The following is a 23,979-nucleotide window of genomic DNA, read 5'->3' as shown; positions in this document are numbered from 1 at the left end:
CATATTTTCAAATTCCATACACTCGCACACTAAAGAGAACATAATATAGTCTTATTTCCAAATCCAGGTTTACCCAGATTTAGTAAAAACAATTGACATAAATCATCTGAGACAGTAAATCATACACGCATGTATAGAGATTGATGAAACTATTAATGCAGTGCTCTTGCAATTTGAACCTGTGTACTGAACCATCCACTGTGAATGAGGGACAACATGCTGAATACATCATATGATAGCCACAATCTTACCAAGTATTGTCACATTAAACTAATGTGTATACTTCCCTGTATTTCCAGAATTTATGGCCACTGTTTTCAATATTTGCTATATTTTTTCCTATAAAAGCAGGGCAAATTAAAGTTCTGTTTTTTAAAAATTACAATAAATTGAAGAAACAGTATCTTAAATACAAGAATATAAAAATTTCAAGATAAAAATGTGTTTGATAAAATTAACTACCTAGCCCTATATTATTTTCTCCAAAATTCAGTTTTAAAAACTTTTTGCTAGATGATCTAAAATGAAAATTTACATTTTCTTTTTCTTAAATTTTGAGACAGAGTCTGGCTCTGTCGCCAGGCTGGAGTACAATGGCACAATCTTGGCTCATTGCAACCTCTGCCTCTTGGGTTCAAGCGATTCCCGTGCCTCAGTCTCCTGAGTAGCTGGGATTACACGTGTGTGCCACCATGTGGGGCTAATTTTTGTATTTTTAGTAGAGACGGTGTTTCACCATGTCAGCCAGGCTGGCCTCAAACTCCTGGCCTCAAGTGATCTGCCTGCCTCGGCCTCCCAAAGTGCTGAGATTACAGGCGTGAGCCACCGCACCCAGTCGGCATTTACATTCATTTCTCAATTTGAGGATTCCATTACTCTTGCAGGTATAAATTTCAAACTCCAAACTCGTTGAAAATCAAGGCTAGGATTTAATCTCAGTGGCTATTTCTTTTCTACTCCTAACCAACCAGAGGCAGAGAAGCTCTATTGTCATCTGCTGTCTTCCTGTGTAGGTGGGGTAGAATTTTTGCTTCTTAGGGTTTGTGTCTGTGTAGCTTCAGAGGTCCCATTTCATAAACCCAAGATTTTTACAAGCTGTTTAAAATAAACTAAAGAGCATTTTATTTCTCTATCCTGAATTGTTTAAATAACATCAGAATGCTCGGTTCATTAAAAGTTCGAACAGCCTCAGTTGTGAAAGTCTATTTATTGTAGTAAACTAAGTTTGAAATAATATTAGATTTGCAGAAAAGTTACGAAGACAATTCAGAATACCCTTATATCTCTTACCCTAATGTTAACACCTTAATATTTCCATCACACATGTCAAAAAAGAAACCAACACTGGTACACTATTATGAACTAAACTCTAGCCTTGGAAATTTACTGGCTGGGCAATGTGGCTCACGCCTGTAATTCTAACACTTTGGGAGGGCAAGGCCGGCAGATCACTTGAAGCCAGGAATTCGCAGCCAGACTGGCCAACATGGTGAAACACTGTTTCTACTAAAAATACAAAAAATCCGGCAGATCACTTGAGGGTATGAGTTTGAGGCCAGATTGGCCAACACGGCAAAACACCGTTTCTACTAAAAATACAAAAATCAGCCAGGCATGGTGGTGCGTGCCTGTAATCGTAGCTACTCAGGAGGCTGAGGCACAAGAATTGCTTGAACCTGGGAGGCGGAGGTTGCCGTGAGCCAAGATTGTACCACTGCCCTCTAGCCTGGGCGACAGAGTCAGACTGTCTCAAAGAAAAAGAAAAAAAGAAAGAAAGAAAGAAATTTACCAGCTATTTATAATACCCCATTTTTGTTCCAGGATCCAATCTAGGATACAACGCATGAAGTCATCATGTCTCCTTAATCTCCTTTCTGTGTTTTTCAGTATTTAGAAGAGAACTCATCAGGTATTTCATAGAGTGTCCCTTGGTCTAAGTTATAATCCAACTGTTATCAGTTTGGCTATTTGGGAGCTCTTTCAGTTGGCTCCCGTCTCCCTCTGATATAACTACATCCTTTTGGTGTTTTTTTTTTTTTTTTCTTTTTTACTGTGATAAAATATACATACACAATTTACAAGAATATGAAATGCTTTACTAATTCATGTGTCATCCGTGCTAATCATCTCTCTATTGTTCCAATTTTAGTACAGGTGCTTTTGAAGTGGGCACTCTTAATTTGTTGAACATTTTCTAGGTTTCTGATACCACACTCATTCTGTGTCTGACCTATCACAACCCCAGAATCAGCCATTTCTCCACATTCCTTTTAGTGGAGACTGGTTCTTAGAAACCAGGATCTGGACACCATTTCTCTTTTTGTTATTGTTGTTTGCCTTGCTTTAATGATAGCTCTTTTTATTAATCTTTCCATTATTAAAAAAGATGGCCAAATATATACATTTCTATGAAAATGAATCCTCTTATTTATTTTACAGTTAAAATCCATTATTCTTATTTAACTGATAAACCAGTTTAATTTTCAAGATATATTAAAATCTCCCACAATTGTATTCATTGTTTTCATTTTTTGAGATGGAGCCTTGCTCTGTCACCCAGGCGGGAGTGCAGGGGCGCTATCTTGGCTCACAGGTTCAAGCAATTCTTGTGCCTCAACCTCCCAAGGAGCTGGGATTACAGGCGCATGCCACCATACCTAGCTAATTTTTGTCTTTTCAGTAGAGGCCGGGTTTCACCATGTTGAATTTCTTGAATTTTAACTATTTTAGGGGAGGCTTTACATTTACTTGTTATGTTCCTATAAACTGTGCCTATTACAAAATGTGCTCCTTTATCCTGTCTACTGCTTTTAATCCTTAACTCCATCTCCCTTGTTACTAAAATTCCACTCATGCTTTCTTTTTGTTTGCATCTCTTGTGGCTCTAAAGTTACTTCCACATTATTATTTTGGTATGATGCTTGTAAACAATGTAGTATAGCTGGGTTTAATCAAATCAGCATGTCTTTCACTAAATATACTCTAATACAGTCATTATAACTGCTGATAGGACTTGTTTTCTTTTCATCTTACTCTATTACTTTTTATATTTCTATTTATGTTTATTATTTCATTTTGTTTCCTCTTTTCTCCTATTTTTAAACAATATTGTTTGCACAACATACTCTTTCCCTTCCTTATTGAATTTAACAAATGAATATAGATACTTTCCCTCTCAACGCTTATTACACTTACCAAGATTCAAATGATTTCCTCAAGCAAATTCTATTATATCCCTAATGGGATGAGACCTTCAAAATCTTTTTATTTTTCCACCTTAACCCTCCCAATCCCCTTCTCCCCCGCCGAAAAGATTGGTTTTACTTCTGTCTTTCTAACGCCCCAACTCCTAGACCTTGCTAAGATAGTTTTAAGTACTTACAGACTATTTGATTTTCCTTTGTTACACATCTCTATTTAGAGAGGAACTTGCCCAGCCTTAACTGAACTGGCACTGATTTAAACTTCTATTTGTGCCAAATTATAAATCCTATGCAAAATATTGTGTTTAAAAATCTCAAATATTTATCAGGTAACAATACTTCCCTACCTTAAATACTCTGAAAGCTTCTATTGCACTAATATAAAATCCAAAAGCTTCAGATCACCTTACAAAGCCTTTTATCACCTAGGTCCTAGCCAGTCTCTCCAAACCCATCTCATAACATTGTCTCCTTTGCTCTCTAAGCTCCAGCCTTAGTTGTCCCTTTTTTCTGTTCTTCGACATGCCAAACTCATTCCTGAATTAGTAACTTAGCACAACCTCTTCCCTATCTGGAAAAGCCATTCTTATGATCATGGCACTGCCAATTCCCCAATTAGTCTTTAGTTAAATGTTAGCTTCATAGTAAAGAGTTTCCCTGAATATGCAATTTAAAGAAATCGTACTGTCAGTCTATCACATCACCCATTACACTTCTCTACATAGAAATTATTATTTCATGTTTTACTTATTCAGTATTAGTCTCTGTTCCATAAGAAAGTAAACTATAGGACTGCAGGGATCTTGTCTGTTTTATTCATCACTGTATCCTTATGCCTGTAACAGTAGGTTCGATAAATACTTGGAATGAATAAAAGTGTATGCCTCAAAGGCAGCATGTAATCAAAAATACCATTTCAAACAACTGTAGAAACATTGCTGTCCATGTCATCACCAAGGATGGTAATGCTGTCAAAACTGAAGCACTGGCCACCATGCCCATGCAGAGCCATCATATATCAATTCAAAATATTAGTCCATCAGCTGATATACAAATGTCAAAATTCACGCATTTGAAAGGCACTATAGACTCATTTTTTTTTATTGATTCCACAATTTGGTTGGAAATTAAAAACAGCTGGACTTTCCGGTTTGTTTACTGTCTTACTACCTATACCAGGCCAATTATTTTATTTTTTTGTAGAGACAGGGCCTCACTATGTTGCCCAGACTAGTCTGGAACTCCTGGGCTCAAGAGATATTCCCGCTTTGGCCTCCCAAAGTGCTAAGATTATAGGCGAGAGCCACCATGCCCAGTCCAGAGAAGCTACTCTTATGGATACCCACTTTAGAACAATTATGATCATTTTACTTTGAAATGTTCAAAGAAATGTGTGTGTTTTCTTAAACACTTTTCCATGCCATTATAGCACTCAAATATCCCCTAAACGCCAGTGTTCTTACAAAGAGAAAAAATAATGACAGCAGAAGACTGATCATAAGATTCTCTTACTTTTCAGTCAGAAGAGAATACACTTGATGTTTAAAGTTTTAACTCTAAGCTTAAGGTGTTCTAATACATTTCCCTGCCCCCCATCTATTAAAGCAGAAAAACAAGAGTATTATCACTAAAATATAATGACAAAGATTCTGATAATGTAACTGAAAGCAATTTTACTACTAAAGCATTGAAATATTCTATTTTAAAAGAAAGTAGTCACTTATTAGCATAAATATAACCATTCATAGAAAACTGTACATTCAGAATGAGCCTCAAATACCACCTATATAAGCCAAATACCATGTTGTATTGTCAACAAGTTTCCTTTTATTCTAGAGAGTAGAACTGTGGATACTATAGGCTGAGAAGGGTGGGGGAGGAGAGGATGGAGAGAGGTGGGTTAACAAATACAAAATTACAGCTAGACAGGAAGAATGAGCTCTCACTTTCTGTGGCACTTAGGGTGAATATGGTTAACTATAATATATGTTTTCAAAAAGCCAGAAAAAGGGACTTTGAATGCTGACAACACAAAGAAACAATAAATGTTTGAGGTGATGGATATACTAATTACGCCGATCTGATCATTACACATTGTATACCTATATTGATATATACTCTGTATCCCATAAATATGTACAATTATTACATGTCAGCTAAAAATTTAAAATTAAAAAAGTTTTAATTATAAACTCTAATTCAACAAATATTTTTCAAAACATATTAACAATTTTATATTTTACCACTATATCCATGCTCTAATTTCTTCAATATTAAGCTTACCTTTCTTTTCGGTCCAGACTGCTTAAAACATGAAAAAGAAAAAAAATGTAAGAGGCAAGACCTCATTGTTGATATATCACTGTAGTTGTAGTAACTATAGTCATAAGGCAAAACTATAATGTGATCAACTTGTTTTAAATACATTATATATATATATATAAAATACACTAGGTTTTGAGTCATGTCTAAATTGTTTTTCGATTTCTATCAATACACAAAATAAACAATCTTTTTAGATATTTAACAGGAAGATGAATACACAAAAATATAAAAAATTCTTGAAAGGGCTTTAACTATCAAATATTTGAAGATATGTTAGAACACAATATTCCCTGCTATTCTCCAAGGATCTGTTCCAAGACCCTCAGTGGGTGCCTGAAACGGAGGATAGTACCGAATCCAGTATACCAAAATGAAGCATTGGTGGAAACATTTCATAAACAAAATGGCTGTCAACCACATTTTCTGATTACGTTGCCAGAAGATGAGCAAATGTTTTTGTGAGCACACGGGGTTTTTGCTCTGTATACTACACTTGGTTTTATCATATGCCTGAGAGTGTTGCTACATAGCACCAGAGTTAGCCTGTCCTTTCATGTTTAATGCCATGGTACCTCCTTTGTACTTCTATGAATAGTATGTACTTTCCTCACCTGGACATAATTCTCAATATCTGAAAAATTCAATAATGACATCATAGCAAATTTAGAAACAATCTCAGTACTAAAAAGGGAATGGTTAAATCAAAACCACAAATAAGGAGGAGACTACTGTTGTTACAGAAATAGACTTCAAGAAACAATAGCATTTCCTAGAAGTTATAAAATTTGTATTGGTTCCGGACTGATCCTAATATCAGGTATGATTATTTCCTTCGGAGTAAGGAAAAAAAATTTTTAAGGCTGAAACTTTTGCACGAAAGACTTAGATTAAATACGGTATATGATTTGGGACACAAGGAAAGGCCTATAATTTAAAATTATGGCTTCTCATCACAAGTCCAATGTATAAAAGTTGCACCCTTCTCCATAGTTCATGAAAACTCCAAAATGCTATTAACATCAATTACTCAAGAATGAAATTATATAATCCCTCAATTTAGAATAAAATGAGATTCACATCTAATATTATTTCTCCTTATAATAAAAGGAATGAAATATTTGGAACTGTCAGCAAAGCATAAATTACAAAATCCCCAAATTCCTTTATCAATTCTTATACTCCTATCATGTGGAGTATGCAACTACAATATCGATTTAATCCCAGCAAATGAAGAAAAAAATATATAGTAACTTTTTACATGAAAACATTAAAAACACACACAAATTTTTAAAAATTTTTCAAAAGGAAAAGCATTATAAATGTACATGAATATATCTGAAATTTTATCTTTGCTATTTTAAAAAGAATAACTTGCATAAAATAAATGTTAAATGACAGAAAAACAAGGTAATATAATCACATCCCTATTAAAGAAGCGAAGCAAAATATAAACATAAAAGTTTAAATCTAGTCTATCCTATCCTATGTATTTATTTCTTATACAGCTGTATTTCCAGAAAAAGTAAAATGAAAACCAAAAGTTAGGCATTAATACCTAATGTAGCCATTTCCAATTCTATACTGCTGTGCCCAAGAAATAAGAACAGTTTAGTACTCTCTTGTTTTTGTTTTTGAGATGACAGGGTCTGGCTCTATCACCCAAGCTGGAGTGCAGTGGTATAATCACAGTTCACTGTAGCCTTGATTTCCCTAGGCTCAGGTGATTCTCCCACCTCGAGCAGCTGGGACTACGGGTGTGCACCACTATGCCTGGCTAATGTTTGTATTTTTTACAGAGACAAGGTTTTGCCATGTTGCTCAGACTGGTCTTGAACTCCTGGTCTCAGGGTATCCTCCTATTTTGCCCTCCCAAAGTGTTAGGATTACAGATACAAGTCAACCACGCCCGGCCTTGGTTGTTTTTTATACTCACCTGTACAGAGGAAAGGAAATAGGTAGAAGAACAGAGGTAGAAGAAACGGGTTAGGTATAATGCTTCCCAATAAGCCAAGGGAGTTAGGAAAAGGAAAACAGTAAAAATTTAAAAAATATATATATACAAAGACACACACCAATGCTCATTTTTCTTATCCTTAAGAAAAAATGCATTCATTATAATATATCTGATTAACAAGTCATGGAATTCTTACAAGTATCTTCGATATGTGTTTTTATCAAGACCTGCCTTAGAGTTGCTTACATATTAAAATAAAACATAAAAAATGGGGAAAAGTCATTATTAGTAATGCAGGACTTTGTAAAAATGTCAACTTACATTCTTATTGGACTATTTTATACAATATAGAAAAGAAAAATTACCTTCAATTAGTATTGTTTAACTGTGGCATTAAAAAAAAAAAAGAAAAGAAAAGAAAAGAAAGAAAAGAAAGGGAAGGGAAAAAGACTAATAGATAAATTCTGGTATCATTGATCTCATTTACAACTTCAAAAATTCTCTCAAAATGGGCCAGGTGTGGTGGCTCAAGCTTGTAATCCCAGCACTTTGGAAGGCCAAGGCGGGCGTATTATTTGAGGTAAAGAGTTCGAGACCAGCCTGACCAACACAGTGACACTGCATCTCTACTAAAAATACAAAAAAAAAAAAAAATTAGCATGGTGGCACACACCTGTAATTTTAGCCACTCAGGAGGCTGAGGCAAGAGAATTGCTTAAACTCAGGAGGTGGAGGATGCAGTGAGTGGGGATCACACCACTGCACTCCAGCATGGGCAGTAGAGCGAGACTCCATCTCAAACAAACAAACAAACAAAACCTCTCAAAATGGTGCTTTTCACTAATAATTAAATATTCTTATTCCAGAAGCCCATATTCCTATTTATGAATTACATAAGCTTTCATAGCTATCCATTTCCCCCTGAGGGGGAAGACCAGATGATAAGAAGACTTATAAGGACCTTATAAGAATATTATCTATACTTAATAAAAAGTCAAAGTGTAAGTGTAAGTAAAACATAAACCCATAAAATGTGTTGTTTCAACAAGTCTGATTGGAGTTAGGGGCACGGATGGTATGTACAGACTTTTAAACTACTGCATTTTGTTTTTTTTCCATACTTCTCTACCATTATTAGTGTATAAACAATCTATCTTTTAAATATGAATTTAATTAACAGTTGGAATAGTAGTAAGAAAATAGACTGGAACCTTAATTATGTCCCAAAGACTAATCTAATGTGATATTTTACCAAACTTCACTCATTCTGTTTAGATTAAAAGGTGTAAAGCACTTGTTCCCATATATGACTAACGAACTACAAATTACCCAGATTTTAGCACATCTGATTTACTTAAAAGACAAGATATACCACTCACCCCAAGAATACACTATGTATGAATTACCAGATTGATGGCATTTGTTTTCATTTCAAATTATTATAAGACTTGAGGCAGGTGCAGTGGCTTAGGCCTGTAAACCCACCACTTTACGATGCTGAGGCAGGAGGACTGCTTGCAGCTAACTGCTTGCTGCTTACAGTAACAAAGCGAGACCACATCTCTACAAAAAAATTTGTTTTAAAAGTTAGCCAGGTGCGGTGGTGCATGCCTGTAGTCCTAGCTACTCAGAAGGCTGAAGTGGGAGGATTGCTTGAGACCAGAAGTTTGAGGCTGCAGTGAGCTATGACTGTGCCACCACACTCCAGCCTGGGCAACAGAGCAAAACCCTATCTCTATAATTTAAAAAAAAAAAAAAAGACTTCAGAAAATAAGAACATTTAGAAGAAGCTGTAAAAGCCAATGTGTTTACCCTCACCTGAAGTCTAACAATTGTGCTAAATCCCTGGAAGCAACAATCTTAGTTAAAGCCTTTCTTTGTGCCTTTGAAGATTTGATTCCTCCTGCATGCAGTGTCCTCTTCTACCTGGTACACTCAAAAACTCCTTTAATGTTTCCTTTATAAATTCTTGTTCCCTTCTCTATAGTTTCACTACACATATTTTGTATATCTCTACTGCTGCCCTAACCATGCATGTAATCATTTGTTTACTTGTCTTTCTGTACCCTAATCAACCTCTACTGCAATCAAACTTGAGCTTTACTGGTATGAATTTTATCATAATCATCTTAATGCACCTCATCTATGCCTGGTATGCAGCACAAAATCATTCAATGTTTTTGAAGGAAGAAAACTGAAAAACTCTCAATGACTTGTCTTTGAACATCAAAATCTTTTTAGTGACAGTCCTACTGCAGTTGGAATAAGAAATGTTTATTTTTATACAGAATAAATAAAAGACAAATGTAAGTAGTATCTGTCCTGCTGACTTGATTATACAGTTTTCTGTCCTGCTGACTTGATTATACAGTTTTCTTTACTGCCCCTAATCGTTAAGAATTTTTCAATCAGGATTATTTCTTAAATACAAATTAACTCAGGTTGTTGATTTTAACAATATTTTAAACATTTTACCAATATATACAAGTTCATATTAACTGAATCTAATCTTTTATGTAAATGAGCAATAATACACATGCAAAATGTTATAGGTGTTGACACCTAGAGTAAAACAAATCGCAACCCAATTTCCAGACTGTTAACTGTTTTTTTTAACATTACCAATGAGGAAATGAGGAATGGAGAATAGGTCACTAGTAATTCTAAACTAACAGACAACTTCAAAAACAAAAATAATGTAATAATTTTGGTTATAAATGAATCACCTAAGTTGACTATAAGGTTTAAATTAGTATTTCAAACTTAGACTACATTATCAGAATATTAAGACACCTTTATCAGCAATGGTTTCTATTAGTATCATCAGTGCATGAGCCCGTGTCTACTCTTTTTCTCTCCCCTAATTATTCTCCTTTTATTATTTGTTCTCATGTTTTTGCCACATGTAGGCCAGAGAGCTTGATTTGTTTGTGTACTTTGCAGTAGAGCAAGCCAATTTTTGGTATGCATAGTAATTTCTTTGTCCTTTTAAATTTTTCAAGTATCTTATGTGAACACTATTTGATACAATAATATATTTAAGGCAAAAAAAAGGTTGGTTTATCGCGAAGTGTGAGGTTACTTAACGTTTTTAAGTAAAAGAGCTGATGGCACATCTATGTAAACAGAAAAATATAGCAAGGTTCAGGACATGTCTTCTAAATGAGTCTAGATTTTACATTTTAAAAAAATGAAGAACAGCATCTAAAATATATGCCAAATTTTTAAACGTTACTAGTTATAAGGAACTGTTTATAATGCAATAAACAGATTATTTATTTAACTCTTTTAGCCTAAGAATTTCAGTCAACTGAAAGGTCATGTAACATTCCAAAAATGGTCCTCCAAATGTTACTTTCATTATTTCGAGTCAAGCAGTACTTTCAAGATCAATGAGAACTCCTAAATCTAACTAAAACTACAAAATAACATTTTCTCCAACATTTAAAACTAATGTGACTTGTTTTGATGCTATGAACTTTTATAAGCCTTATAAAGAAAGTATGGTATTAACTGTAATTTTACTCTTCAGAGCTAAACCACCAACTGAAGATAGTTAAACACTGTAAGGTCATTATTGTAAATCAGTTTAGTTTAAATATCATCTTAGAGTCTCGGGATTATAATGCAATAGAATAGGTCTTATTGAAAAATTCTCTATTTACAGAATGTGATTACTCAAAAACAGATATAAAATAGTATAATTTCATGTCATGAATTATTTCAGAGATATCTCTCTCTACAGACAGTGAAAACAGTAAGTTTTCACAAAGGAAAAAAATGGTTTAAAAAGGTGAAAACCTATTGAAGAGGATGCCATACTAACCAAAGACAATTAGAATTGGTTATATACTAACCAAAGACAATTAGAATTCTTACCTTTGGGCTGCTGTTTTTACTACTGGTATCTGTGCATGAGCATGATGAAAACGTCTACCATGAACTACAGTTCCAGAACATAATGACGTATTTTGCGTATTTTCACTGCAGATTCAAGAAACACAAAATAATTTGAACATGGAAAAATTATATACACATTTATAAAAGAAATCTTTTAAAATCTGAACAAACACACACAAAAACCTTTACCAATAATAATTTTAAAAATTTATGGATAAACCCAATTGTCTATTGGGAGTTTTCCATTTCTTGAATTTGTCTTTCAAATGTTTCCAGTCCAATTAAAGAAAACTAAAAAAATAGCAGATCACCTGAGGTCAGGAGTTTGAGACCAGCCTGGCCAACATGGTGAAATCCCGTCTCTAATAAAAAATACAAAAATCAGCCGGGCATGGTAGTGGGCACCTGTAATCCCAGGTACTCAGGAGGCTACGGCAGGGAATCATTTGAACCTGGGGAGGCGGAGGTTGAGAAAATTTAAAAAATAAAGCAGAATACTAAAATAAAAATCAGGAGTCCTAAATACTATTTCTGATTTTGCCACTGACTTGAAAGTTACTGAGCTTTTATGTACTTCATTTGTCTATGTGTAAGTTGAAACAGCAGAAATAAAAGTGAGTTTCAACCCTATTTCTGAGTTGCTACTGATACCCAATCCTACCAGTAACAGTGGTTCACTATGGTAACCAGTAGGAAAGGTGGGTTATTTCTGAAAAAAGGAGGAATAAGAAATTTTTAAGTCCCCTATTGAGACAATCCTGATTAGTATTTCCTAAAGGAGACATGACCACATCACTCTATTGTGCTTCTTCAAATATTATGACTGAGATTCTACTAAATGTATGAAAACAAAATCACGAGATCCCACCCTAATAAAGTATTTCTTGCAATGTTTTATTCAGAAACAAGAGACACTGCAATCAATCCTACTCCTAAGATTCAAAGCAAAGAATCCATATACTGGGACTATGCTACCTCTTGGCCCTCTTGACAAATTCAGAAGAAAAGGTACAGGTTGGGCCTATTAGCCTCAAAGTTTTTGGTGTCAAACTCTTCCTTTATCTTTTCTATAGGATGTGTGGTGAAGTGCCTATACCTCAATTTCTTATTGTTGCTCAACATGTTAAGTCCAATTGGGTTGCCTTTCAAAGTTTTAAAACTTTCAGACTTGTTTCGTCTTACATATGTCTTCAAGATGAATTCACCAGAACTATTAGCAACAATTTCAGATCGACGATTTAACTGTAAAAAAAGATCCAGAAATATGAGTCGATAAATGCTATAATGTGATAATCTATCAACAACTATTTGAAAACCATTTAAAAGTAGTGAAAACGTACAGCTATTTGGAATGATGGTGGATAGCACTGGCATGGATCTAAGAATGATTCAACTGCCTACTTTTTTTCCCTAAAGACAATGCAAATTTGTAAGAACATGGAGGTTTATTGTATTACTTTCTTTTTATGTAAATCTCTCCAAAGATACTTGAGACAATTAGGGTAGAGGATCTTAGGACAGCTTTCTCCAGAGAGTAAAAAGTAAGCATTTCCCCTGCTTATCAGGCCTTGCTGCTATCTGGAGAACACTACAGCCAAATATGGCAATCGGCTATCATTTCAACTTGTGCTTTTGTGTAAGAACTTTTGCCTTAGTATCAAAGTTTCTATACAGACAGAAATTGATACTTTATACTTCAATAGATGCAAATAATAGTATAAACATTATCAGTAACAATCACTTTAGAGAGATCACAGTATACAACGGGCAAAAGGAGCAAAATAAATTTGTAAAGATTCTTTTATCATACAATTATACAATTACAGGACACAATTTCAGTTCCCAGAAAATTTAGAGACAACTGTTGAATTAAAATACAACATATATAGGCCGGGCGTGGTGGCTCAAGCCTGTAATCCCAGCACTTTGGGAGGCCGAGACGGGCGGATCATGAGGTCACAAGATCAAGACCATCCTGGCTAACACGGTGAAACCCCGTCTCTACTAAAAAAAACCAAAAAACTAGCCGGGCGAGGTGGCGGGCACCTGTAGTCCCAGCTACTCGGGAGGCTGAGGCAGGAGAATGGCGTGAACCCGGGAGGTGGAGCTTGCAGTGAGCTGAGATCCGGACACTGCACTCCAGCCTGGGCAACAGAGCGAGACTCCATCTCAAAAAAAATAAATAAATAAATAAAATAAAATAAAATAAAATACAACATATAAATTATTTTAGAATCCTGGCAAATCTACTCACCTCCTAATTGTTTTGATTTTCCATCATTTTATTTGTGCTCCTAATTTGGTAATCTACATCAAATTACTGGGAGGAAATAAGGTGTAAATAAGTTTTTAAAAATTTATGGTTGATTATCTCACAGATTAGAGTACTCCCATTAATAAAATCATGATGATATGTTCAGTCTGGAATTGCCTAAAACTTTAATCCACTGCCCTACCCCAGCCTAAGACAGTTTTCCAGGTAATGCAAGCACAGCATCAAGAGAACTACTGTGAATAGATGAATCCATTTGTTCAAAAAGAGATCAAATGACTAGAAAACCAATTACAAACAAGGACTTTACTGATGTCAGACCTGAAACTATAAACATTATTTGCAAAGAAACATCAGTTTAAAAAGCTTCAATAACACTGCATTTAATGATAACAAAATGTAGCTATTTCCAGAAAACTGCTAGTGTCATATACTGTGTGAATTACATCATCTCATATAAATCTCATGACAATTCTAGAAAGTAGACAGTATTGGCAAGCCTAGAGTCTGCTATTCTGTCTGGTTAACATATAACTTATCCAACAATACTACATAGTAGTCCCCCTTTATCTATGGTTTTGCTTTCTACGGTATCAGTTACTAACAGTCAATTGCATTCCAAAAAATATTTTAATTTAGCCACTCCTCTGCTAGTACATACTAAGATTGTCTCTAAAGTTCTTCTATGGTATCACTGTTAAGCTTTTCAGAGATTATGAATAACACTCAGGCAAGGGAAGTACATACTAATTCATAAAAATGCACCAGGGCATAAAACATGAAAGGACAGCTTAACTCTGGTACTATGTAGCAATGCTGTGGGGCATAGTTAAAACCAGGTATTACTGTCCAGAGTGTTTAAACCCACACGCTCCCAAAAACAAAAACAAAAAATATCTGCCTGTGTTCTGGCAACAGAATTAAAGTGTGGGTGACAGTCACTTTGTTTACGGAATGGTTTCACCAATGCTTCATCCTAGGATATATGATTCAGTATTCTCTGGGGTTTCAGTCATTCACTGGGAGTCTTCAAGGGGGACTCTGGATATCAATCTATGAAATACATTTATACAAAATAAACACTGATACAGGGATCAGCAAACTTTTTCTGCAAAGGGCTAAAAGTATTTTAGGCTTTCTTGATCATATAGTCTTTGTATCTACTCAACTCTGTCCAAATATTCAAATCTGTTGTTGCAGCACAAAAGTGGCCACAAACAATTTATAAATAAGCATGGCCGTTTTCCAAGAAAACTTTACTTATGGACACAGATTTGAGTTTTATATTATGTTCACATGTCATGAAATAGAATTCATTTGATTCTTTCTTCCAAGCATTTAAAAATGTAAAAACCGTTGTAGCTAACAGACAATAGATTTCAGGCTAGAGCTTTAACATGACAACCCCTGTTTATAACATTAATCATTAAGTAACTAATAAGCATAGCAAGTTACTAGAATTTAAGTTCCACAAGAACAAAAAAATCTGTTTTGCTCCAACACTGTGCTCAATATGTATTTGCTGCATCAATGAATACTTCATTGAGAATACTAAATATGCAAAAAATAATCAATGTTATCTTCCACCCAAAATTATCACACATCATATAATTTAAGTACAAGTACTGATATTCAGGAAGTTTAGCACTGAAGAATATCAGATAATAAGAGAACCTAAATGAAACCATTAAGTTAGAGACATACGTATGTTAAAAGCACTCAAATTCTGAAAAAAAAAAAAAAGAATTGAAACAGTAAAAAATTAGACACACTATAGAAAATACAACTTTGAAAGAGAACCAACAGCAGTTCTATAAATGATGTCACTGAAATTTTTAAAAAGTACAAAAAAAAATTCAATGTATGGATTACCTAGCAGCTTAGATAGAACTAAAGATAAAAGTAAATCGGAAGATAGAGCTAAGGAAATTACTCAGAATATGGTACAGAGATATACTTCATTCCATTAGCCTTTTTTTTTTTTTTCCTTTTTTGCTTTTAAACATAAAATACAGGTTACGGGATTCTTCTTCTTCTTTTTTTTTTTTTTAATGATGGTTTTATGTCTATTAGAAGGTCTAGAAATAATAATGTAGAAAGGTAAAATCCACAGAAATAATGACTAAAATGTTTTCTTAACTAACAAAAGATATAAATCCCTTAAAAGAAGCACAGTGAAACCGCAGACGCCCAAAGGCAAAGAGAAGATTCTGTGAAAGAGAAGGTGAAAGATATGAAGACACTGTGAACTAAAATAAAGGATTTCTCCTAATTCTACACTCATTTTCAAACGGAGAAACCAGTCTCTAATAGTTTAAACCAATGATCCATATGGACCTGAGGAAAGAAAAACAGCTCAGAGCAGTCTAAGCTCTGTGAGGCCCAGAGAGACGTAAGGAATTTCGGTCATAGTCCCCGACCCATGCCCAAAGGCAACTATTTAAAGGTGTTATGTGCTTTTTCTTGCCTGTAGTTTCCTGACTAGCAGATAAATTACCTAAAATGTTGGCCAGGTACAGTGGCTCACGCCTGTAATCCCAGCACTTTGGGAGGTCAAGGCTGGTGGATCACCTGAGGTCAGGAGTTCGAGACCAGCCTGACCAACATGGCAAAATCCCATCTCTACTAAAAATATAAAGATTTGCCAGGCATGGTGATGCATGCCTGTAATCCCAGCTACTTGGGAGGCTGAGGAAGGAGAATGGCTTGAATCCAGGAGGCGGAGATTGCAGTGAGCTGACATCATGCCACTGCACTCCAGCCTGGGCGACAAAAGACTCCATCTCAAAAAAAAAAGTTATCACAAGTTGCACATTGTAGTCCTCACTCATTATTTTCATGTTCCAGGAATTTGTGATACAAAGAACAAAGTATGGCCAATCAGTATCTATTGTTAGCTATTTTAATGTAAATTCTTGGTAAACAACTTAGGAATAGTCTCTTCTTTTTTTTTATTAAAAAACTCACTCATAACTGCTGCTAATCGAAGCATACATGTGGGACAACTTAAATCTATGCTCCCAGGTTGCAGTCCTCAAATGTGACTCAGATAAACTCACTATAATATATTAATTTTTACTATATTAACTTAACTACATTAATTTTGCCTCAGTTTCTTCCTTTAGTTTGACAGATCTATACATTACCTGTAAGCTATTCAAAATCCAGGTAGATATATGTATATATCCCTGGGACACATAAAGACTTTCTGAAGGATTATCAAGCATGGTAGTCATGGTAATCAACTTTAAATCCTCAACCTGGCTGGGCGTGGTGGCTCACACCTGTAATCCCAGCACTTTGGGAGGCCAAGGTGGGCGGATCACCTGAGGTCTGGAGTTCGAGACCAGCCTGCCCAATATAGTGAAACCTTGTCTCTACTAAAAATACAAAAACTAGCCGGACATGGTGGCATATGCCTATAGTCCCAGCTACTCAGGGGGCTAAGGCAGGAGAATTGCTTGAATCTGGGAAGGGGAAGGTTGTAGTGAGCCAAGATCGCGCCACTGCACTCCTACCTGGGGGACAGGAGACTTTGTCTCCAAAAAAAAAAAAAAAAGTACTGTATTGGCAAAAGCATACAGAAAATAACAAGATTTCAGTTTTTCCAATTATTTCTGAGAATATTTGGTTAAAACAAAACAAAACAAAAAAAGAAACCTAAAAATAACAAGTATACTAGCTATTCAAACCTTGGTAAAGCTTTTTTAGTGCATTTCTCCAAAATGTGGAAGGCCAGGACCTAATGACTGGATTACAAATTATGTTTAATTTTTAAATGTTTGATCACTATGTAATTTTTGGCATTTAACTCAAAAGGAAAGAACTGTGGCTAGGCACGATGGCTCATGTCTGTAATTCCAGCACTTTGGGAGGCCAAGGTGGGTGGATCACTTGAGGTCAGGAGTTTGAGACCAGCCTGGCCAACACGGCAAAACCACTAAAACTACTAAAAATACAAAAATTAGATGTGGTGGCAGGCGCCTGTAGTCCCAGCTACTTGGGAGGCTGAGGCGGGAGGATCACTTAAGCCTAGGAGGAAGAGGCTACAGTGAGTCGAGATCGCCCCACTGCACTCCAGCCTGGGAGACAAGAGATTCTGTCTCAAATAAAAAAAGAATTGTACGATAATACTATAGCACGACTATTTCCATATTTATCTACTTAGAATGTAACCAGGATGTCTCAGCACTTGTGTCTAACAAAAAAGTTTAAAAATAAATTTCCCTCCATAAATATGTACAACTGTTACGTGTCCACTTTTAAGAAAGAGTAAAATTATTCAGAAAGTTTCATTCAGGTAATACGGATTCATGAACAGACAAACTAAATGAATAAAAAGGGAAACCATCAGCCTCATCCATGTTAAAAGATAAATTTCCAATACTATTTTGCATAATAAATTTAATAATTATAAATATCTATAATAATACTTTTTAGAGCAAGTGTTCATTAATCATTATAATGATAACTCAGTTTTTAAAAAAACAAACTTTAGTAGCAGGAGTTTTACTTAATGTTAAGCTTCAGTAAAGTTTATCTTCAGTGAAGAATATCTCTATTAAAGTGCGATAGGATAATAAAAAGATTTTCAATTACATAAAAGTATATCATATTAAGATTCTGTGGGAAAACCGAACAGAAGAAATATGAATTTAAGAGGGAAAAGCCACAATATAAAATTTCTAACTGTTAAAGAAGAGATGGTCCATGTATATTTAAAATAGATGATACTATCATATCAGAATGATCTTTAGAGTTCACTACATAAATCAATGTGTCCTGTAGGTTTTACCTTAAAACATAAATATTTACATTTTAAAAATATGTAATAAAGCATATACTTTTACAAAAAATCATAAGAAATCTGAAAGCAGGCCAGGCACAGTGGTTCACGCCTGTAATCCCAGAACTTTGGGAGGCCGAGGTGGGCGGATCATGAGGTCAGGAGTTCGAGACCAGTCTGACCAACATGGTCTCTACTAAAAATATAAAAAATTAGCCAGGCGTGGTGGCGTGGTGGTGTCTCCTGTCACTCTGGAGACAGAGGCAGGAGAATTCCTTTAATCCAGGAGGTAGAGGTTGCAATGAGCTGAGATCATACCACTGCCCTCTGGCCTGGGCGAAAGAGCAAGCCTCCATCTCAAAAAAAAAAAAAATCTGAAAGCTCTATATATGTACATTAAGACCAATGCCCTATATAAGTTAGTGATAGAAAACATCTTTTATTTTTTATTTCTGGTAGAGTCTCATTTTGTTGCCCAGGCTGATCTCAAACCCCTGGCTTCAAACGATCATCCTGCTTCATCCTACCAAGGTGCTGGGATTACAGGCAAAAGACACCGTGCCCACCCACATCTTATTTTCATCTACCCAGTTCACTCCTTTTTTTCTATTTTTTTCTTGTCTATGTAAAGAACACCTAAAAAGCAGCACTTCAGGAAATCCAGATGTTAAAATAAAAGCTAGGAAAACCTGCAGTGGGAACAACCTTAAGAGTTTTTCAGTATGAAAAACTTCATAAAGAAAAACTTAATAGTATTAACAGAAAAACATCAAATTCAGTAATTTCCTCAGGCCGGGCACAGTGGTTCACGCCCGTAACCCTAGCACTTTGGGAGGCCAAGGTGGGCAGATCATTTGAGGTCAGGAGTTCAAGACCAGCCTGACCAACATGGTGAAACCCCACTTCTACTAAAATATAAAAATTAGCTGGTTTGGTGGTGTCTGCCTGTAATCCCAACTACTCAGGAGGCCGAGGCAGGAGAATTGCTTGAATTGCTTGAACCCGGGAGGCAGAAGTTACAGTGAGCCGACACTGCACCACCGCACTCCAACCTGGGCAAGAGAGTGAGACTCAGTATCAATAGATAAATAAACAAAATAAATTTCCTCAAATTATGACAAAATAGAGCTGTTGAAGAGGGGGAAAAAAAAAAAAAAACAGAAAGACAGGGGAAAAAAGGAAATGTAAAAGTTCTTCAAATTCTTACAGTGTAAATACAGGAAATATGTGAAGAAGGTGCTATGTTCAGATCAGCAAAAATTCAAGTGTGACTACATATTTTGCAAGATTATAGGGAAATAGAGTCATACACTGCTAGTGGGAATGGCTAATGTTAACACTTATAGATAGGGAATTTGGCAGTATCTAGCAAAATCACATGTGAATTTCACCTCTGAAATAGCAACTTCAATTCTAGGAATCTATCCCACAAATATACTACACAGATATGAAAAAAATATATATGCACAAGGTTTTAGTAAAGTCTTATATGTAATAGCAAAAGACTGGGGGAAAAAAATCTCTATTCATCAGTAGGGACAAATTAAATATCTACAGTATATCCATCCAATGGAGTACTATATAATAAAAAGGATGACAAACATCTGTAAATACTTTGCTGTAGAGTGATCTCTATAACATACTGTTAAGTAAGAAAATCAAGGTGTCAGCAAACAGTATGGATAGTTTTTCCAAGAAAAGTAGTATATGCTTACATACATATTAAAAAAAAGCTAAGCCACTTAATTTTTAAAACAAGTCACTTATAGGGAAAACAGAATAAAGGGAATCAAGATAAAATTAGATTTCTCTGAAAATTACTTCTTTTGAGATGTGATGCTGAAACCATATAAAAAATTTATACAATAAAAATTAAAATGAAAATAAAATGCAATTCCTCACTACAAAAAACAAAATTAAAAACAACAACAACAACAAACCTAACTCTCTATTCAGTTGGTAGAATACCAAACAGAAATAAACCATTCCAAATGACTTAAAAATATACTAATTTAAATACACATTCCTAGTGGGACACATATACCTGTTATATGTGTCATCAAAAACTAGGAAACAAAATAATTTGAAAATCATTTTATTGGTAATTATGTTGGTATTACTGTTGTGAAACTATTTTATATATCTAATAAGACAAAGCATATAAAAGTGGGTTTTTTTGTTTTATTTTTTGTTTGGAGACTGAGTCCCGCTCTGTCACCCAGGCTGGAGCGCAGTGGCGCAATCTCAGCTCACTGCAACCTCCGCCTCCTGAGCTCAAGCAATTCTCCTTCCTCAGCCTCCCAAGTAGCTGGGACTACAGGCGCCCACTACCACACCTGGCTAATTTTTTCTATCTTTAGTAGAGACGAGGTTTCAACATGTTGGCCAGGCTAGTCTCGAACTACTGACCTCAAGTGATCTGCCTGCTTTGGTCTCCCAAAGTGTTGGGATTACTTGCATGAGCCACCGTGCCCAGCCCCAAATAAGTTATTAAATTAACATCATTAAGAACAAAGACAGTAGACCCAAAAGCCTTTAAAAGAAAAAATGATACATTTGATGACACAAAGAAATATAATTTCCTCATGGCAATAGCCATCATAAGCAAAGACAAAAGACTAGTGAAAAACCTGAGTTAAAATTTTAGTAATGGCCAGGTGCGGTGGCTCAGGTCTGTAATCCCAACACTTTCGGAGGCAGAGACAGGACAATCACTTGAGGCCAGGAGTTCATGACCAGTCCAGCCAACATGGTGAAACCCGTTCTCTACTAAAAATACAAAAATTAGCCAGGCATGGTGGCGTATGCCTGTAATCCCAGCTACCCGTGTGGCTGAGGCATGAGAATTGTCTGAATCCAGGAGACGGAGGTTGCAGTAAGCTGAGACTGCACCACTGCACTCTATCTTGGGCAACAGAGCCAGACTCTGTCTCAAAAAAAAAAAAAACAGTACACACACACGTATATATATTAACAACTAGTATCACAGCAAAGGGCCAATTTCTCCAAAATACCTTATTTCATCAAACCCATAAAACTATTACATAATATACCACTATCGTATGTACTGTGCAAAAATTTTTATTTTTTAGAGATGGAGTCTCACTATGTTGCCCAGGTAGTCTCAAACTCCTGACCTAAAGCAATTCTCCCACCGCAATTTCCCAAAGTGCTAGGATTATAGGCGTGCACCACTACGCCTGGCCAAAAAGTTTTTAAAAATAATTAAAGCGTGTCACACTATCTTATAAGATGCATCCAGATTTCAAAGATGTCAAAATGTGAAAAAAAAAAAAAAGTGTGTCTTAGACTAAACATAAAAAGAATTCCTATGAATAATATTCTAAAGACCAGATAGAGAAACGGGCAAAGGATATTAACTGACAATTATTTTAGAAAAGAATTAGACTATACATATGAAATGATACTCAACCTCACAAAAAATAAAATGGAAATTAAAACTACACTGAGATACCAGTTTTCACTGGCAAAGATCAAAGGTTGATGACATTATGACAGATGTGTGGGGAAACAGATAACGTTCAGATATTGATGGAACAAGTGTAAATCTGGTACGCCAAAATTAGAAATGGACCTGTCCTGATAAAGCAGTGCAACTTTTAGGAATTCATTCTACAGATACGCTTGTATGTCTGAAAAATAACCCATATAGTAGGCTAATTTACACATTATTTTAGAAAAGAATTAAAAAGTTGACAACACTAAATATTCATCAATAGGTGCAATTGGTTAATGGTATATAACACAATGGAATACTATGCACTCACTGAAAAGAATGAGGTGTTTTTATGAACTCTTACAGATGGTCTCCAAGATATATTAAGTTAAAGGAAGATCATGCACAGTATCTTACCAATTGTGTAACATGGGAGGTAGAAATATTTCTCTTCTTTATAATGCATAAAACATTCCCAAAGTGATAAATAACAAATTGGGAACACCATTTGCCTCTGGGGTGGAGAAAGTGGGTAACTGGGGTTTATAAATTAAAAATATTAGGTCTTCTTTTGAGGTAACAATTTTTTTGTATATAACATTAAAAAAAAATATTTCAAGCAACACTTGCCTTTTTTCCTTTTGAGGTTTCAGAATCCTCATCTTCATCCACACTGAGCAGATTTGTCCCACTACACAGAAAATAAGGGGAAAAAAACCTTAAGTAGCAATTATAATCCTTATATTACATTCTGAGGTTTTATCCTCTATGTTCACCTAATTCAGGGAATCAGCAAACTTTTTCTGTAAAGGGCCAGACCACAGGCTTTGCAGGTCATAGGGTCTCTGTAGTAGCTACTCATATGTTGTATGAAAATAGCCATAAACAATACATGTAGCTATGTTCCCACAAAAATTACTAATTAGATAGCACGCAAGATTAGCCCATGGATCATAGTTTGCTGAACCCCACAATAGATGAACACATAATTCTGTTTATTTAGCTATGGATTTTGTTTATTCTCACTTATTTTTCCTTTCTGTGTTAGACTGAAAATTAAGGATAGAAAGACAAGAGAAACAAAATAATGGAGAAGAAATGAACTGAAAGGAAAGAAAGTCTTAGCTAATGAAAAGGAAGTAATTCCAGTGTTATTACCATGGTAAAATAGTATACTTCCACCACTCTTGGAAATATCAACTCTTCACTGAGAAATCACTGGCCTGAAATTCTAAAAGATTAAATTATCATGTTATCATGTTAATAGCTAACATGAACCTGTTAATAGATACATGTTCAAAAAGCTGATATCCCTGAGACTCATGATGAACCAAAAAGTACAATTCATAAATGAAATGTACAGAACAGGTAGCACCTTAAAGACAGCTTTTAAAAAATGTGTAAATATAGTAAATCTGCCACCAAAGAAAGTCAAATACAACCTTTTCGAAGACAACTCAGCTAAGGTATTTATTGTAAAGTCCTAGATATTTACACAAAAATGTAAAATATTTTATTACAATGTTTATATACATTCCAAATTTTTTTAATGATAAAACTTATCTCATAAACATTTTACAAACATGTTTAAGAGGTGTTATATTTTCTATGCAGCTTAATTTCAGATTTAACTCTTAATTTTTCAAAACTATATGCATACTGAATATAACAATAATTGTTTAATATTTTAAAGTAATCAGAAAAAGTATAAGAGAAATGAAAGAAAGAAAACCATAAAATACTGATTTTAAATGAGAGACTTACCAGTTCAAAGCTCTCCTTCAAATAAAACTTCAAATCAACATCTCATCGGTGAAGGCACATAAAGTGGTAATGATGAACGGAGCTGTTGCCCAGACAGAAGTGAAGCACCTACAATATTTAGCCAATATATTCTGAATGACTTCTTGTATAAAAATTTCTCTAACATATTTATAGTTTTGGTAGAACTTCGTGTGTATATTTGTGTATTTCTGAATTTGTTGTTTATTTTGGCCAGCAGAAAACAAGATCAATAAATCAAAAACCTAAAAACAATGTTTTCTTGTTTGTTTTTGTTTTTTTGAGACGGAGTCTTACTCT

General features: G+C 35.0%; 1 protein-coding gene across 2 annotated transcripts in view; it reads right to left on the bottom strand.

Moving 5' to 3' along the window:
* The window catches only part of SENP6 (SUMO1/sentrin specific peptidase 6), a 113,310-nt gene that overhangs the window by 70,078 nt on the left and 19,253 nt on the right, over positions 1–23,979 (bottom strand). The window contains exons 3-6 of one of the 2 annotated variants that reach the window (XM_011965834.1): positions 22,528–22,588; positions 12,479–12,624; positions 11,362–11,466; positions 5,487–5,507 (exon numbers count right to left, since the gene is read on the bottom strand). In XM_011965834.1, the coding sequence (XP_011821224.1) occupies positions 5,487–5,507; positions 11,362–11,466; positions 12,479–12,624; positions 22,528–22,588 (333 nt within the window). The remainder of the gene's footprint in view (positions 1–5,486; positions 5,508–11,361; positions 11,467–12,478; positions 12,625–22,527; positions 22,589–23,979) is intronic. The other variant, XM_011965835.1, reaches the window with a different exon arrangement.

The sequence above is a fragment of the Mandrillus leucophaeus genome, unplaced genomic scaffold, assembly GCF_000951045.1.
Source record: "Mandrillus leucophaeus isolate KB7577 unplaced genomic scaffold, Mleu.le_1.0 Scaffold738, whole genome shotgun sequence".
Lineage (NCBI taxonomy): Eukaryota > Metazoa > Chordata > Mammalia > Primates > Cercopithecidae > Mandrillus > Mandrillus leucophaeus.
Note: the sequence above shows the minus strand (reverse complement) of the source record. Positions and strands in the feature narration are given on the sequence as shown.